Source organism: Poecile atricapillus, chromosome 3 (genome assembly GCF_030490865.1).
Source record: "Poecile atricapillus isolate bPoeAtr1 chromosome 3, bPoeAtr1.hap1, whole genome shotgun sequence".
Taxonomy (NCBI): domain Eukaryota; kingdom Metazoa; phylum Chordata; class Aves; order Passeriformes; family Paridae; genus Poecile; species Poecile atricapillus.
In genome coordinates this window covers 104,192,544-104,209,341 of record NC_081251.1, presented here as the reverse complement: position 1 = coordinate 104,209,341, position 16,798 = coordinate 104,192,544, and the positions used below count along the sequence as shown (strand labels likewise).

The 16,798-nt window shown below is 48.5% G+C and overlaps 1 protein-coding gene across 1 annotated transcript; it reads left to right on the top strand.

Moving 5' to 3' along the window:
• Window positions 1–2,276: 2,276 nt before the first annotated feature.
• DSTN (destrin, actin depolymerizing factor) lies at window positions 2,277–13,951 on the top strand. The gene is made up of 4 exons (XM_058833980.1): window positions 2,277–2,485; window positions 10,885–11,192; window positions 11,424–11,500; window positions 12,594–13,951. Exons 1-4 carry the CDS (start codon window positions 2,483–2,485, stop codon window positions 12,701–12,703), a joined length of 498 nt encoding a protein of 165 aa, XP_058689963.1. The 5' UTR covers window positions 2,277–2,482; the 3' UTR covers window positions 12,704–13,951.
• Window positions 13,952–16,798: the final 2,847 nt, after the last annotated feature.

Sequence of the window (16,798 nt, the reverse complement as noted above, 5' to 3'; positions counted from 1 at the left end):
GGCAGGCTGGTATAACCTTAACCATAACCACACACTTGTCCATGAATTCTGGTGCACAGTTTCTGCCTCAAAGCACCTCATCAGCTGTGTTCAGCCTCACTGGGCTACGCTGTTCCATCTTTTGGGGAATTAAACATTTCAAAAAACTGCTGTGGCTGTTGGTGAGTGAGTGCCCTTCCCAGAGCAGGCACATCTTTCTCATGAGACAGGAAAAAGTGAGAGTTTTCTCTCACTCTGCTGGTGAAGGAGTTCTTGTCCCTGGTGAATTTACTTTAACTGGTTAGATACTTTCTCAACCTACTGCAATGTTTCCAAAACCACCTCTCAGAACAGACTGAGCCAAGAGGCCAGTTCCACCTCATTTGCCCTTATAAGTACACAGCATGAAATAGCTCCAGCCCTGTTCTCATGGCCTTGCATCATCTCCTCCCCTCCTCCTGCCTCAGGATGTCTCACTTCTGTACCCCTCTGACAGACTGAAACCCATCTAGGAAGAGCAAGCCTAGAACACTAAGAGTCAAATTAGCCACATAAATTATGACTAGAAAGCACATCTGCCCCAGGTTTCTGCTATGCGCCACCAGAGATGTAGGTCTGCTGTGGTACTGATCACCACTGCCTTGATTTCCTCTCCAAGCCACAATCACAGCAGGGACGCAGGACCAGTTGTCCAGAGAAACTTACTCACTGGACTGAAGCTCTCCCTACTACACAGGCACTCTGACTTGGTTTAGAACAAAGTTTTGAAAGGGAAAAAAAAAAAATCAAACACATCCCTGTTCATTTCTTGTTAATACCTCCAAAGTAAGTCAAGATTTGGGGTCAAATTTAAGCATTCCTTGATAAAATATATCAGAAAGAGGCCTAGGGAAGAACTATCCACTCAGGCCAATTAAAGTCTGAGTCGTGCTGGCAGGCCTTTTGCTAGCTTCATTACAAATCTGATGCAAGAGCTTTTGCAAAAAGGAACCCCTAGCAGGAGTAAGTCACCCAGCACAATAGCCTAATGAAACAGGATGACTTCTAAAAGGCACCCATCTTCAGCATAGCATCTTCCAGCAACTTCTCTCTCATGTGAACAGGCCTAAAACATCTACAAAGAGCATCTACCGGGGTAGAGGGGAATTTTTTTTTTTATTTTTCCCCTCTACTGCAGAGGGGAAAAGTCAAATAAAAATTAAACTCCTTTAACTAGAACAGCAATATGGATGAAATCTGTAAGGCATGTAAGCATTGCTCACACCTTTAACAGTGAAGCTTCATGATAGTTCTGATGAAGTATTGTTTCCTCATACCCCAGCCCCGAAAATGCCGCCACCGAGTCTTGTTTTTGTTTCCTGCTTAAAGGGAGGCACAGACTGAACAAATAAGCTTCTGATGCTGGGGGCTTTCTGCTTATCGACTCAACCCGGGAACATCACTGCACTCGGGATTCGGGGATAAAAACCTAACTTTCTTTACATTTTGTACCATCAGCAGATGCCCTCATACTCTGATTACAAGCAACCCGAGCCTCGCTGATCAGAAACATTAAGGAATGAGCATTTTCGTCAGGGCGAGCAGGATTGCCATGAACATGAAAGGCAACTTCTCCGAGAACCCCGGCCTCGGCAGCAGCGTTTTCTCAGGGCCGCCTTTGTCCCGAGGACAACCCGCTCGTTGTTTCTGCCGCCGGCACGAAGCCGTGCCGGGATCCGCGGGTGCCGGCGGGAAGCGCTGAGCTCCTGCCGCAGCAGCCCGAGCCAATCAGCACCGCCTGCCTGAGATCGCACCAAAGTAGGTAGTGAAAAACCCTCGGAGGAAGGAAAAAAAAAAAAAAAAAAGAAAAAAAAAAAAAAAAAAAAAGAAAAACTCCCACACTTCCGCCCGGCCGCCCGCCCCTAGCCGCTCCTGCTTCTGCGGCCGCCTCCTCCCGCAGGCTCCCCATCCACCCCACGGCCACGGCCGCCCCCTCGGCCGCTCCCCGACCCCCTCACGCCCGCCCCAGTCCCTTCCAGCCGCGCACCCAGCAGCCCAAATCCTCCTCGTGCGCCCCGCGCTCTCCCTCACGGTTCCCCGAACCCCCGGCTCTGCCCTCAGTATCTTCCCCGCCCCCCACCGCCGCACACCTTGGGACAGGTAACCCCGCCCACCCGGCTGAGGGTGCCTGCCATTGGCCAACTGGCACGTCAATTAGCCGGGATATCCCTGTGATTGGTTAACTAGGCACAGGAGTAGCCGCACATAGCGGCCGGGGTTTCCGCCCCCCACCACTTTCGCGCGTGCGCACGTGGCTGGGGCGTCGCCACGCGGGGCTCCCGCCATAGCAACCGCTTCCTCCTCCTCCGGGCACGGCGGCCGTGACGTCGCAGCGCTTCCGCCCGGCTCGCGCCCTCGCAGCTTCTCTTCCTGCCGCCGGAGCCCGCGCCGCGCCCAGACAGCCGAGGGAGCCGCCGCCGCCGCACCGCGCTCCGCCGCCCGCTCGCCGCGCCCCGCCGACGCCATGGTAGGCACCGCGCGCCACCGGGGGGGGCGTTAGGCTTCTCTGTCTCCCGCCTCTGCCTTCATCCCTGGGGAAAAAAGAGGGGAGGGGGGCGGCGGTACTGCCCGCCGCATCCCGGCCGGCGCTCTTGCTGGCGGAGCCGCTGTGCCTGGTAGTATCGTGCCCTCTTTTCCTTCTCCTTCCCTTTCTCCCGTTTCTTCCCATTTGTCTTTGAACTTGACGCGGCGGATCCGTTCTCCTCCCTTCCCCCCCGCCCCCATCCCGCCATGAGGCGACGAAAGGTTACTCCCACCCCGCCTTGAAGCGATGGAACTGTCCTCCCTCCTTTTCCTCCCCCCCCGCCGTAAGGTAATGGGACGCTCCGCGTCGCACACAGGCGCTGGGGGCGGGCGCGTCCATTCGGCCCTGGGAGGGGGGGTTGGTGAGGAGCGAGGGCGCGGCGGGAAAAGGCCGGGGCGGGGGGGGAGCTGTGCGCGGCACCTCCCCGCGCCGCAGGGCGCGGCCGGGAGGGGACGGGGAGGCGGCGCCCCCTCCGCTCCCCACGAGGGGCTGGGTCGTAGCCTCGCAGGAAGGCACCGGGCGGTGTTGGTGGGAGCCCACCCTTCCCCCGAGGCCGGGGGCTGCCCTGCTCGGGAGGAGCCGCGGCCGCCGCCTGGGTCCCGGCGGGAGCCATCTTCCCATGGCCGAGGGGTTCGGGCCTGGCCTAGAAACCGGCGGCGGCTCCCTGGGCAGCCGGGGCCACCACGGGCCCCCCTCCGCCGGAGCCCGCAGCGCTGGTGGCGGACAAAAGGGGGAAGCGGAACCCGGGGAGGGGAATCGCTGATCTTAAAAAACAGGGTGTCGCAGCGGCTGCTCGAGGAAGCTGAAATTTTGAGGTAGTTGCTGCAAGGACTTGGGTTTTTTTTTTTCTGTTTTGCTTCTTCGCACAGTGCTGGAAGCATTTATCCAAGGCATAACGCTGGAAACAGAGAAACAAAAAAGTATTAAGCATCCGCACCAACTTGCTTGTGTTTCCTGCCTTTCAAAAAATAAAAAGTGTCAGGGCTCTCCTCGCATAAATGAGGCAGAATAGACAAAACACGTGTTTGATTTCGTGGTGGCTCATTCCGTTTGCTTTGCCCATGCTCAAAGTTTGCATCTCCGTTTAACTCAGGAGACAAGAGTTTGACAAATTTGCCTCAGTTATAAGCTCATGCAGTTTTAATTGCTGCCCTGTTTTCGCTTGAGTCATGCACAAGCACTTCTCGAGCAACACACACTTGTGTGTTTTGACACACTTGCCTGGATTATTTGCCTGCATTAGAGGTGTTAAATATTGAGGCCTTCCCTTGGTATTTACCAGTAGTTCATTAAATATGTGGTATATCCGGGAAATGAATTTTTGTTCCATAGGGCTGGCAGACAGGATGTACTGCTAAAGTCCCTGCTTTCTCTAGCACCCAAGCTGGAGCATCTAGACCAAGCTGGTCTGCAGCATGGAGCAGAGCTGATGGGAATTGCAGATGATGCTGCTAAAAACTCTGATGAGACTCGAAGCTCTTGTTTAAAAGAGGCTTGTCTCAACAAGCCAGCTACCACCTCTGCAGTATGCAAACCTAGTTAAGTGTGACTACTCAGCATGTCAGGCTTCATCTTGCTTTGGAACCAGGGAATTCCCAAGTCAGTCAAAACTACTATTTTTCATAGTGGTGTCCTTTTTGCAGTAGGGTTTATGTTGGCTTTTTTGAGAGGCTGCAAATGAACTTGGTTTGGGGCAGAATGGAGGCCTTCTGGCAAAGCACACTAGTGCCAGCAGGAGGGCATCCTTTGGTATCAAAAGAGCTTGGATTTTCGGCTTTTGTGTCTTGCCACAATGTTCAGTTTCTTTGCTACTGGATTAAATTATTCCAAGGTCTTTAGAGGACCGTGCAAATTATTTTTCTTGGTTGTTAGTCAGTGCTATTCCCAGACCTGTGTAATTACAAGGTACATATGCCTCATACACAAGATAACAGCCTCATGACAATTGTTGCTGTCTGTGTCTGGCATGTTCCTACTCGCCTTGTCAGAATCACTATCAAGAGGCTCCTGCTGGGTGCAAGGGCTGACCTAAGCAATCCCATATGGGAGAGCCTGAATACAACCAGGACTTGCTTGTGAAGCTGTTCTCAGCCTTTTCCTCACCTGGTTGTTTAGTATTCGTAGCAATCTCTTCCGGAGAGGAGGATCCCTCTGTAACAAGTATCAGGGATGCCCAGAGCTGGCCTTCAGAGCCTGGTTTTGAGGGTGACATTTAAGCTTTAGGTTGCTGTAGGTGCCTGGAGGGCCACAAGAAAATTATTACCAGCATTTAGGCTCATAATAGCTGTTTTGTGTGCTGAATGTGTTTCTGAGAAGACTTGATCTTCTGCAAGAGTCCTGTTATACACCAGCTTTCACCTGCATTACCTTAAGAACTTACATTTCAGCACAATTTGGAATAGGTGCTGCTCAAAACTTCTGCCCTGCTATTACTGGCCACTGCAGTTCCTGTTTTTCAGTACTGTTGCTGGGATTGCCTTTTGTGGGTATTGCTTGTTCTGCCTACCTCGATAATTAAGTCGGGAGTGAACTTCATGGTGGCTCAGAGAAGGAGATAATTTCCTCTTCAGCTGAAGGCTGAGGAAATGACCTTCAGGAATTCGAAGGATAGTTTTTTTCTTTTTTTTTTTTTTTTTTTTATAATTGCTTTCCTACTCATCTCTCCTTGTCTTGTCAATAATCTTCTTGTCAGGGGGTGGGGAATAAAAGCTGAATAGAATTTTGATTCCTTCCCCCTGCCAAAAGAGACCAAATAATGCAAAATAAAAGCTTGAGTCTAGCTGGCGAGATCTGTCTACAAGTGATATGCAGATGACTCTGTACTTCTTGCTGGTTTATGGTGTGCAAATAATGGCCTCTTATACAACAGCAGTAAAAGGCTGTTAATTCTGTTTCCTGTCAGGCTTCAGATCTGAGTTGAAGCCTTGGCCTTTCAGATGTATAGGCTGTCCCCTGTAAATGGAGCTGAGTCTCTGTCCAGCTATAGGTAGGCAGGGAATGTGGGCTTTTCCAGAGCCCTGAGGTCAGTGGTGTTCCCACACCAGTTGCTGGTCTCCGGGATGAAGTTAAACTAACTGCTCCTTGCATTTCCTCCTTGCATTGCTGCCTTTCCTGCTCATGAAAGTGGGGATGTTAATATCAGATGTGGTTTTTTGAGCGCTCAAATAACAGATTAAAAGATAAGCAGTATTTAATGTCCTTATGGTTTTGACAATCTGCATTTTCAGTTGCCTTTTCGGCCTTAGGTGACACCTTTCCAAGAGGCCTGATTTGGCAAAACTTTGTTTCAGCCAGGCTGCTACCCTCTCTTTCTGCTAAGCGTTCCCACAAGTACCTTGGCTTAGTTTTCCCCTCAAGTTGCTGGTGATGGCCCAGGACATTCCATTGTGTGGCAGTGCAAGGGACAGCTGTCTCCCTGAAGGGTGCTGTCCTGGACCAGTGGTGGGGGGGAAATAGCTTTAATTTAAAAAGTATTCATTGCAGAGATGTACTATGACACATTAGTGAGTCAGAGGGAAATGCCACATGGCTCCACAGGCAGCTCTGGCAGTGGCAGGGAATTTCAGAGGTAGATAGGAAGGAGGGTAAGCCAGGCATGGGGGAAACAGGGTTTGGTGAAGAAACTGAGAATCAAATACATGCCAATTAATGTGACCAGCAAACATGGGAGCATAGTGTTCTCAAATCTGCCCTTGCAATTAAACAAGGCGTACATTCTCGGTGTCAGATTATGGAAAAAAATTGATGATGCTTTTCCAAGGAGCAAAAGTTTCCATTTGAATAGCTGTGGACAGTTCACCCTGGTGTGTACAACGTGTGTGCGTGGTTCCCAGACAAAACAAGTCAAAACTGCATCTTGGAATGTCTCTGGAGATAATGCATGCCCAGGCACCACTCGGGCTCTAATCATAGGAGGGAAAACCAACTGTCTGAAATTCTCAAGACTTAAACCCAAATTTAGTCCTTCAAACTTGTCTTGAGGCAAGCTAAGTCATTAGTTTAAGGTCTTCATAGCTGTCTTACAGTTGAGGAAAACAAAGACTCTTCCAAGGTAAAATATTTCAAATATTCAAGAAAAATACTGGAGCTCACAGCATTTCCTAACAAAAGAGATGTCAAATTTCATTGTGTCAAAGTTGTGTTTTAGTGCAGGCTTGCTACAGATCCAGTTTATCAGGTGTCTGGCATGTCTTTCACTCCTGGAATGGCTTTTCTGTATGGGGATTTTCTTGAGAAAGCTTTGGATTATTCTTCAGTCTTTCCCAATTTAGATTAAATTTCAGTTTGGCTATATGGCAGTGGAGGCAAAATGTTGGTAGCTCTTAGTGAAGGCAGCTGGGTCCGGTTCTTGCAGTTGGAAACCTGCTGGACAGAAGGCTCCCTCTTTGGGCTGCTCAGTGGAGGGGGGGCATTGTGCTCTCTCCCAAGACTTCTGCAGAGCTTTGCACTTCAGGCAAGAGCGAGGCTTTATGAACAAGAGCTGCTGTGTTTCTGCAGTGCCTGCTGACAAGGCAGTAAATGCCTGCCTCAGGTGCCTGCTGCAGGCTGTGTGAGATCCAGTGGGGACACTGCCATAAGTGCCACAGGATAATGTGTGAGAGGCTCAGCCCCCAGCATGTGCTGTGTCTGCAGCAGTTGCATGAGCTGCTGGGGGACAACTCAGTTGTGGTCATTCCCTCAGAGAAACTCATTCTCTCTCTTCTTTCCTGAATGTGTTGTCCTGGCATCATTTTCCCATCTGGGAATTCTGTGTCTTGCCTGCTTGCTGCTGCCTTGTTGCAGTTAAGGGTCTGGCCCCTACAGTGAAATGTCACCAGCTGGCTGATGGTCATGGATCCCACAAGTGCCTGCAGTATGTGCTGCTCATTGAACCATGTGCCAGTCAAGAGCTGGATAACTGCTTCCGTCCTGGAAAAGGAACAGGACCAAGCTGGCTGCTGGAGCTCTACAGCGTTCAAGCCACAACAAACAAAATAATAACCAATGTGCTGTATTGAATCCTCTGAGCACAGCCATATCTGGCCAAAGAGGGAAAATCCAGACTAACAAGTGTTTACTCTGTCATTACTGGGAGGGTGGAGGCTTCTCACCAGCTCTTCTTCTGGACAAGGCAGCAGAGACGAGGTTAAAATGTCACTTGAGGACATGTATTTAGAGTCTGGCATTTCTCCTTGTTCCAGTGCTCTTAGCAGTCCTCCTGTTGTTGTTCTACACAGGGTGGTTGCAACTGCCTTAAAACAAAAGCTGCCTGGGGTTTGAGTTTTTTCCTTTTTAAGTATGTTTGCGAAGCCATTTTTGGCTGTACAGGCCCAGGGTTGAAGAGGGAGCCCCTACAGTTAGGACAGCAGATCCTCTTTTCAGACGGAATTGGTTTGTTGCACTGTCTCATCTCAGCCCATACTGTAACACAGCTATAGGGTGTTTTCAGATGGAACAAATCTGCATTGTCCCTGGCAACACAATGGCTGCTAATGTCAGCTTGTGTGATGAATCCAGGGGTTGTATACCAGCTGTGAAAAGAAGTAGCACCAGCTACTAACAGCCTTTTGCTTTGGAAAGCTAAAAAATCCAGTTGTCACTATTACCCTTATGCTTCTGGTCAGCCTCAGTTACCAGCTGAAGTTTTACAGTGAATTTTGAGTTTCTAGACTAAATACTTTCAACATTTTTGGAATCTGAACTGACTTGCCAGCAGTGCTCAGATTCTTTTTAAAGAAACAGCTTGTCTCCTGACTTGGAGACATGTTTCTGGCTGTGTAGTAGCACAAGCAAATGCACGTGACTGCACAGTTCACATCAACCTGCAGCTCTATTGCTGCTGCTTCTGGCTCTAAGCTGAGCATTAACGTCTTCTTTCAGAGTTAACATAACTTGGTACAAGGGAATTATTATTTGTCGTGTTCGAGCAAAGCTCAAGAATTGACAAAGGCAGATGACATATCCTGCTTTTCCATGATAGTCTCATTTCCATGCCAGTTGAGACTTCCTGTGCGTTTTCTAAGAATATTGAGGGGGCTTGTGACTAAAACCTGAGTCTTGCCACCCATTGCCAGCTACTGAAGTACCATTAGTTAGAAAATAAACCTCAGTGAGGAGAAGGGTTCTCTTGAATTCACTGTGGATTTGTCCTTAGTGAATGATAAAATAGCTGTTTGTTTTATTAGGTTAACGTTGTGTTATTTAGAGTCTTCCCAAAGAGGCTCTTGCCCACACCAAACACAGGGACAGGAGGAGAAAGACCTTTATTTGTCCTTAGCTCTCAGTCACTGAGAGCTCTTACTCTGACAAAGTGCAGTCTCTGTATGGAGGAGGTGACACAGGAATGAGTCACTTTGAGTCCATGTTCACACTGTTGCTTGAATTTATCCTGAAATAGGCTTTCTCCGTGTACTTCCATCACCTTATTGGTGATATGCAGAAGGATGGCTACCTGCCACACAGCTGGGGCACGGTGACTGAATTGCTGTTCTCCTGTCCCAAAGTAAGTGCAAGCAATTCTGCATAGATTACCACTTACAGACTGACCATGCATTGTAAGTCTTGAGGGCGGTCCCCTTTTATTTAGGTAAGCCCAGGAAAAGCACTGTTCTCCACCCTAAAGAAAAGCTGCCTCAGATTGCTGATGTGTGAGATTTCCCTGGTTTTCTGTGACCAGCACTTGGGAGCTCTAGATACCAATCTCTGTGGTAATAGATTCTGCCAGTTGTGCCACCTCTCCTCGCTGGGTTAGCAGTGCTATGCCAGCCACCCAGAGTTACAGGAGGAAGGATGTCGGTAGAAAGAGGAGAATCTGGGCTCATCTGAGGTCCTTCGTGGTAGGCACTGGTCAAGGTTTTAAATAAAACCCATACATTAAAGTAGGTGTCCAGTCCATAACCATCTCTTGAGGACAGCCTGAGCACTGAGCAGTTCCCCTGCACCTCTGTCCCCCTGGTTTTGCAGCTGAACTCTGCTGTTTCTTCAAAATGCAAAAGAAATCCCTTGAGCTCACATTTTGGGGCTGAAGATAAGTTAAAAAAATGAAGAACAGCCTTTAGCCTTCTTCAGTTGTTGAGTTGGTCTCGCCTGCTGCTGTACCCGACTGTTGGTGCTGCTGACTGTGCTCATAGCAGTGATGTATTGTGGTTTGCACAGAGGGAGGAAGGCAGTTTTCTTTCTGATAGATGGATATGAGTAATGTCATATGAATTTGGAAGACAGAAAAACAGTGAGGGAGGAAGCAGGATTCTAAAGGAATCTCATTGTTTATACTGTGTGTAGCATTTTGAACAGATAGAGTTGTTCAGTACTGGACAGGCTTCAGTTTGGTCTTTACTTCTCTGGCCATGATGTCATTCCAGTAGTGCCTGCTGGCTTCCCATATTTGCAGTATTCACTCTTACACAGCTGCTTTTGAGCTCTCCAACTTGGTGCAGTCTGAGAATAAAACTCAGACGTAAATGCTTCTACTTACTTTTTTTTTTTTCTGTCTCATTCCCAGAAAAGCATCAGACTGAAAATGCAGTTCATCCTTTTGTCATTCTTGCTAGGTGTTGTCCACTTTATTCTGTGCAGCTGCCTTTAACATCATATTGATAATGGTGCATGTGCACCTCTTATTCCAGCTTACACAGGGGAATACGATACCACTCGCTACAGTTCCCCAGCTGACTCCAACGTGAGGGGGAAATGTTGAGAAGGGTTGAGCTTGCTTTAAAAACTGCTGGAGTAGTAGGTGCTGAGAACTGAAACTTTAACTGTTAAGACTTGAAAGTCCTCTGTTTGTAATACTGAATTCAGAGCAACTTCCCAAAGTTGGTTTGTTCAGCTAAAAACTACCACTACAATCGCAGTACATTTCCCTTGATCTCTAAACTAAGTCCATATGACAAGTATGGAATTTGGCCAGTTTTACCTCTGTTCCTAAAGCTGCTAGCAAGCGAGCTGGAAATGGCTGGGAAACTTTGAACAGAAGATCCTTGTGGGCTTCTCCTGCCAGCCTGAAACAGGGAAGAAAATTAAGCTGCTGTTATGCCAAAGGATCTGCCACAACTGAATCTCGGAGAAGAAGGGGTTGGCGTGCCTGCAAAACTCCCCAAAACAGTGTTCTGGTGTAAGTGGGATCGTGCTTTCTTTGGAATAGTTTTTGGTTTGGCAGCGGCTGTGGGCAGCAGCGAGACTCCAGATTATTTACTTGGCTTTTGAAAAGAGGGTCTGCAGCCTTTTCTGACAAGACTCTCATGCCACAAGTGACTATTGCAAGAATCTGTTGTCTTCTAGCGTTGGATTTAAGGCAGCGCCATAATATAGCTGGGGAGAATTAGGGGTGGAAGGCCTGAAGGTGTTTGCTGTGGTCTTTGCAGGCCTCCGGAGTACAAGTGGCCGATGAGGTCTGCCGTATCTTCTATGACATGAAAGTGCGGAAGTGCTCCACGCCGGAGGAAATCAAGAAGAGGAAGAAGGCTGTCATCTTCTGCCTCAGTCCAGACAAAAAGTGCATTATTGTGGAGGAAGGCAAAGAGATTCTGGTGGGAGATGTCGGAGTGACAGTCACCGACCCTTTCAAGCACTTTGTGCAGATGCTTCCTGAGAAGGATTGCCGCTATGCCTTGTATGATGCAAGCTTCGAGACCAAGGAATCCAAAAAAGAAGAGCTGATGTTTTTCTTGTGGTAAGCCACCTTCCCAATTCTCTCATTCCTAGCATGCAGTCCAGGCTCTGTGGGTGAGGTCTTCTGAGCGTTTGTATTGCCCAGACTGGGAAAATGGCATGCTTAAAGTGAGCTGGTCTGTATTCTGGAGCCATGAGATTTTCCACTTGTCCATGGTGGGTAGGATATTGTTTCTGCCTGGGCTGGATAACCAGTGTCACTAATTTGACTCTCTCTGGTGTGTCCCACTAGGGCACCAGAACAAGCACCTCTCAAAAGTAAGATGATCTACGCAAGCTCCAAGGATGCAATCAAAAAGAAGTTTCAAGGTATGTAATACAACTAATAGTCCTAACTCTGCTGTGTTGCTGAGGTACACAGCAAGGCTTAATTAGTTTAGGTTTTGGGGGGTTTGTTGTTTTTTGAGATACTAGTGAAAGTGAAGTGTCATGTGACAGAGCTAAAGTGAGCTTGGCTCAAATTTACATTATCTGACAAAATTTCAGAGGCACTAGGACAGTGCTCAGAACAAGAACAGGTTTTGCAATGTGTGAGGGACCATATGGAGCAGCACATCTGCACCATACAAGCTAGAAACAACTAGATTCATGACACAACACTGGATTTTGTGCAGAGCTGCCTCCGTGGCAGAGCACTTCCATCCCTTTGTCTGTTAAAATGCAGTCTCATAAACTTACTCTGCTGTAGTAAGTCAGTCTGGCTGATAGCCAGGTAGCACTCTTCAGCTCCTCAGGCTGCACTAGGCCAAAATCTTGCACTGTGCAAGACTGACAGGATCACTGTGCAGCAGTGCCAGCCTTCACAGGATGGTTTGCCCAGGGACTGGAACTGCCGTGGGAGAGTGTTGTGTGCTGCACCATGTGGAAGCTGAGAAAAAGAAATCCCAAGGAAATTCTGCTTTTCACCATATAAGGCAGACAGACATGGGTTGGGCTCTCCAGCCTTAAAAAGGAAAAGAAAGCACTGCTGGTTGTGTAGCCCAGCTCTCAGTCTCTGCCTCTCAGGTTCGCAGTGTGATGCTTTCAGCCACCTCTGCAGAACCAGCGGGAGCTGAGTGAGCCCTCTCCCTGTGCTTGCCTGGAGCTCCCTCCCCTGCTGTATCCAGGGCAGCACAAGAAATGAGGGATGCGCTCTAAGAGCCTGCCATGAAAGGCCAACAGTCTGAGCACTGAGCTAGTGACAAATTTCTCCCTTCATGTCCCTTCAGTGACATTTGGTGTGCAGCCAGATGTCTCCTGGGATGTGTCAGGGAAAAACCGACAAATTCCCTAAGCTAAGGCAGGACTTGTCTGCTTGAGTGACTGGATTGCTTCTTCTAATATTACTACCAGGTATGTTTCTTTGATTGCTTACCAGCATGTTGAAATACTGCATTATTGAGTGTTTTGCCTCTTTTTTTAGGCATAAAGCATGAATGCCAAGCAAATGGGCCAGAGGACCTGAACCGAGCTTGCATTGCTGAGAAGCTAGGAGGCTCCCTAGTCGTAGCTTTTGAAGGAAGTCCCGTGTAGATGTCATACAGTGCCACAACTCTACAAGCATTCCATGTTTTAATAGATCAGTTATATAAAGCAAACATTCTAGGCAAGGGTTTCACTAACAGTAGGGAAGCTGTCTTGTAGAATAAAGTAGATTTTGGAGATGTAGCTCGTATGTACAAATGACCCTAAATAAATCAAATTAAGGATTTATCTTGGTGTATTAATATTTGCATTGGTTGTCCAGCCCAGTACTGTCCCCGATGGATTAACACTAAAGGTCTCCAAAAGTTTGAGCAGTGTATCATGAAAGGTGGAGAGGTGAGAACAATCTGGTTCCTGTTCTTACTTTTCTAAACAGTAATAAGTGAAATTCAAAAACTTTCCCCTGTAACCATTTAAGACAAAAATTAAAACCTGTAGTTTAACTTCAGCTAAAGCAACCTGTTAGCACCAAAACTGAGTTAAATTCTTAGTGCTTGCAGTTGCAGAGCTGTCTAAAAAAGCCTAATTATGAAGCTAGACATAAAACAGACACACTTTTTTCTGGAGAAATAGTCCTAATCCACTCTCCTGTTAACTCACGGTGCAGTAATAATATTTAAAGGTTCACTTGTTCTGTAGGTTCAATTTTCTTGTTATGAAGTGTCTTGAGGTCTCTTTCCTCCTGAGTGATTCTATAGAAATTGCTTTTTCTGTTGACGTAGTTTAATTTAGAACTACCTTTCTCTAATACACACTTACTAGTGGATCAGATGCTTCTGAGGCTTTTATAAATGCAGATTCTTATATCAGAGCTCTCCAGTTATGGGTAGTAAAATGAAAAGGAACCACAACTTTAAAAATGGTATTTTCAGCCCCAGTCTTTGGTCACTTGGTCCATTTGTCCATAATTACTATTGATTTAACTTAGTAGAACCAATCAGCCTGACTAATATGGCTTGATCTGGGCTTTTTGTCTGTTAGCTTCTTTAATTCTGTAGAAATGCATGGAAATATCACCTACTAGAAAGTTTGACCTGAAATGCCTTTTGTATGGGGGGTAGAGAACATTCCTGTGCCAGCTACAGAGATCTTAAAAGCTTCCATGTTTCATCAGTGGTTGATTAAAGCTGTTTCCTTTGTGTAATGTGTACATGGGAGTTGCATAGAGTTTTCTTGTATGTCTGTAGAGAAAAAGAAAAAAAAAACCAAAACCCTTAGCCTCCAGTGCATTACTGTGATATGTTCTGTGCGTGCCAAATTTGAACAGCCTAAATAAATGGGCTTTCCCTCCCCTGGGTCAGTGACTGATTGCTCTCCAGCCTCGGGATCAGCCCTCTTGCAGCAGGGCTGGCACTGCTGGATCTGGGTAAGCACTTAGGGAGCTGCTGTGCTGCTGCAGCGACTGCCCTGCCCTCCTCCTGGGAGCAGGAGTGGGGGGAAACAGGCTGGAAGGAAGAGCTGGTGAAGCTGGAGGGATCTGGGGGGAACACAGGTTTTGTCTCTGCAGTGTACTCCCCTCTTTGGCTCTGCATCCCCCTGCTTGCTGCAGGCTCTGGCTCCCAAGCAGCACCTCTCTCTGCCTTTAGGCTTTGGGACAAGTTCCCATTGTCTGGGGGCCATCCTGGGAGCCATCTCCCTGTTTGCAGCAGGACCCCAGCCATGTGCTGGTTGTTCTGCAGTGTCTTCCCTGTGAGGACTGAGGGAGCTTTCTCTGGCCAGGCCCATGGAGTCCGGGCAGTCACAGGATGGCCCTTCCTCCCTGAGCTGTTCCCAGCTGTGCAGGGACAGAAAGCTGCAGTGTCCCCTCAGCTCCTGGCAGAGCAGTGCCAGCGCTGTGCTGCTGTGTCTGGGGGCCGGGGTGATAATGGGCCATTACCTAACTCCGCATGTGCCCTCTCTGGCCAAGGCTGCGTGGTTAAACCCCTTCATTAAAGACAGGCATTGACTGAGTGCTCTGACTTGGCACCCACACGGGTCACAGGGCTGGGAGCACAAGGTTTTCTGATGCAAAGGGATCCATTGGAGTGCAGCTTTCTGATTCTGAGCAAAGCAAACTGGCCTGGATTCTGCTGGGGCTACTGGCCTGTCTTTCAGTCAACTGGGACCTCACCCAAGTGTGTAATGATCCTCATAAACAGCTCCTCCTTGCCCAGGTGTCTGCAGTACTGAGCTCTGTCCAAAGTCCAGGTGGAGATAAGGAAACCAGTGTGACACACTGGGTGGTGCTGCCTGACAAACAGGCAACTCCTAGCCAAGATCCAGCTGATAGCTGGTGCCTCCAGGCATCTTTATCTAGCCTAGGTGATGCTGTGGTCACTTCTGCCTGGGATTTCCTTCCTTGGTTAGAAAAATGGAGCAGGAGACACTGCAAAAGAGGAAGAATGTCAGACCTGTAAGGTAGGAGAGCATTTCCCAGAATGTGAAAGCCCTTGGGTCAGGGACTTGGGTTCAAAGTACCTTAGCCCCAGAACTGAGTGATAAGAGGTGACACTTTGGGTCTTGGCTGGGTGTGGTGCCATACCTTCAGCCAGCTGGAGAGTCTGGCTGCTTTTAGAACCCTCACAAGAAGTCCCAAAGTGTATTGAGCTTTGTGCTCCAGGACTAACAGTAACTCTTAATCTTCAGAGCTACAGTGCTGTGGGCTTGTCCACATCATGGGGTTTGCTGGCCAAACTTCCCCTCTCAGGGTTGTTTGTCCTGCTTTTTCAGGGCATGAAACTCTTGTGACTGTTTTTAAGTTTTCTCCCAAATCACCCAGACCTTCTGAAAAGGCAAGACAAGCAGGGAGAGACAATATGATGAATGCTTCCTATAACTTGGCTGGTTGCTGGTGGGAGAAATCACTTCCTAACAGAGGTACATGAAGAAAAAGGTGAGGCAGGCAGCTCAGTCATACAAGCTCAGCAGGACTTGCCCAGGTACTGCAAACATTTTGAAATCCACATGCAGGTAGTGGTTTCCCAAAAGCCATTTTTGTCCATTGGGCCTATGAGAAGATGAGAACAGGAAATGGAGATTGATAATGCAGGCCTAAACGTAAACAGCAGGCAGTGTAAATGTAATTTACAAGGAAGGTTAAATTGAGTGTCTTCAACTGTGCCTTGATAAGCCCAGGTACTCAGGCTGAAAAGTAATTCCAGGCATGGCTGAATCAGCAGAAGGATCCACTGTTCTTATTCCAAGTCACTCCAGCTGAGCAACTTCTTGATCTTTATCAGTAAAGGTACCTGCCTGCAGTGCTGGGGCTGCTGTGAGTCATGGGCTGACAAGCACCAAGCCTGGGTGGTTCTGGAGGAAAGGAGGTGACTGGGTGGGCACATGTCAAAATCCCACCAGCTGTGGGGAGAGCAGGGGCAGGCCAGGCCTCAGCTCCATGTGCTCTTGGGCAAGGTGTGGCTTTCTGCTGGCCCATCTGGATGTCCTTCCCCTTCCATTAAGGTGCCAAGAGAATTAAACAATGGCAACAGTACCATTCCAGGTGTAAAAAAAAATCTGCTAAATGTCTTTTCCCCAAAAAGAATTATTTTATTTCAGCTTTGCTTCACAAGAAGAGTCCTCTTTCTTCCTACAACAGCCAGCTTGGCTTTGTGTGTCAGAAGGGCATCATGTGCCCCAGGGCTGGGGACACTGGACCTGCCCTGGGGCAGCCTTTGGAGCCCCACTGGAGTGAACCTGCTCCATGGTGCACTTGGAACACTGACTGCCCTTCTTGCACTGGCTGCTTTGGGGACAGGCCTGGGTATCTGCTGTCTGCACAGGAGCTCACAGCAAAGGAAAGAATTGTTGCAAAAACAAAAAACTGCAAAACCAGAGGAACTGCATCACTTCCCGGCACCTGCAGCTGCGGGGCCCTTCCTCTCCGTGGCTCCTGGGGGTGAGAGCCACCCTGCCACACTCAACAGCTCCCTCCAGCCTGTGGGTTGGGTGGGGGTTTTGTGCAATCCTAATACAGTGCAGGCATTCCCTCACTTCTGGGGAGCTTCAATCCTACAGGTCAGGCATGCTGGGCTGGGGCAAGTGACACTGCCAACAGGCTGAGGTCACCAGCGGGCCTTGATTCATGCATTCCTCTACATGTGCCACAAAGTCCAGGATGATAAACCACAGGCTAATCCTGGCTGTGGGGCAGAGGTCTGCTTCCTG

Coding starts and splice junctions, on each gene's coding strand:
- DSTN (XM_058833980.1), top strand. Junction 11,193..11,423: donor GAGCTGATGTTTTTCTTGTG/GTAAGCCACCTT, acceptor GTGTCCCACTAG/GGCACCAGAACAAGCACCTC. Junction 11,501..12,593: donor AATCAAAAAGAAGTTTCAAG/GTATGTAATACA, acceptor CTCTTTTTTTAG/GCATAAAGCATGAATGCCAA.